Raw genomic sequence first — 922 nt, 5'->3', positions numbered from 1 at the left:
TGCACGCTCCTAAGTGAATGGGGGTGCACGCTCCTAAGAGAAGAGGGGTGCACGCTCCTAAGTGAATGGGGGTGCACGCTCCTAAGAGAAGAGGGGTGCACGCTCCTAAGTGAAGGGGGGTGCACGCTCCTAAGAGAAGAGGGGTGCACGCTCCTAAGTGCATGATGGGGGCGGTGGGAGGCAGTTTGGGATGCGGATGGCAGCCTTGGCTTACAGTTGTGAATTTTCCACTTCTTGCAAGGGTAACCTAGGGCCTTGTCATGCTCGCCCGTTTCCTTGTGTATATAATGGGAGTAATAATAATACATAATGGTGGTCCATATGCCCACACTTGGAATCTTCCAGTCAGCAGACGTGATCTGTAAGGAGGCAGAAGAGCTTAAGCGATGAGATCGAGCCGTCCTGGTTTGCAGCCCGGCCCCATCCCTTACGAATGGTGGGACCCTGCGCGTCATCGGACCCAAGTCTCTGCTCTCTTACCTTCCAGGGATAAACAGTGCCCGTGTTCCAGGCCGGCTGGGAGCCACGAACACCGCCATGTATATAAATGCCTGCTGCCTCACAGGCTGGGGCCGAAAAGACAGCGGCTGAAGTTTTGTGGCGTTAATCAGCATTGCTGCATCGGGTCCCTTCTTCGACTTGGTGTGGGGCAGCCAGGGATGTGCCATCCCCAAGGAAAGTACCTCCGGTACCTTCCCGGGGCTTGACTTTGTGAACGGGTATAATGTTGTGGACGTAATACTGAGTTTGCTATCAGAAGACCTGCATCCAAACCCCCACTGTATTACTTACTAGTGCTCACCGCCCGTCTCTTTCTCCCCCTCAGTATCCTGATGTGTGAAAAGGGGACGGTAGTAATGACCTTCCTCAGAACTGCGGTGAGGGCAAAACGACCAGGCATGCGCACCAGCAAGGATGCCCC

At 54.7% G+C, this 922-nt stretch overlaps 1 protein-coding gene across 1 annotated transcript in view; it reads right to left on the bottom strand.

The window, feature by feature from the left end:
- Positions 1 to 668, bottom strand: part of MAP3K3 (mitogen-activated protein kinase kinase kinase 3) — an 81,472-nt gene extending 80,804 nt beyond the window's left edge. The window contains exons 1-2 of the mRNA XM_029927069.1: positions 564 to 668; positions 215 to 359 (exon numbers count right to left, since the gene is read on the bottom strand). Of these exons, the coding sequence (XP_029782929.1) occupies positions 215 to 359; positions 564 to 668 (250 nt within the window). The remainder of the gene's footprint in view (positions 1 to 214; positions 360 to 563) is intronic.
- Between the last annotated feature and the right edge of the window lie 254 nt (positions 669 to 922).

Source organism: Suricata suricatta, chromosome 17 (assembly GCF_006229205.1).
Source record: "Suricata suricatta isolate VVHF042 chromosome 17, meerkat_22Aug2017_6uvM2_HiC, whole genome shotgun sequence".
Taxonomy (NCBI): Eukaryota; Metazoa; Chordata; class Mammalia; order Carnivora; family Herpestidae; genus Suricata; species Suricata suricatta.
This window is presented reverse-complemented; position numbering and strand designations above follow the sequence as displayed.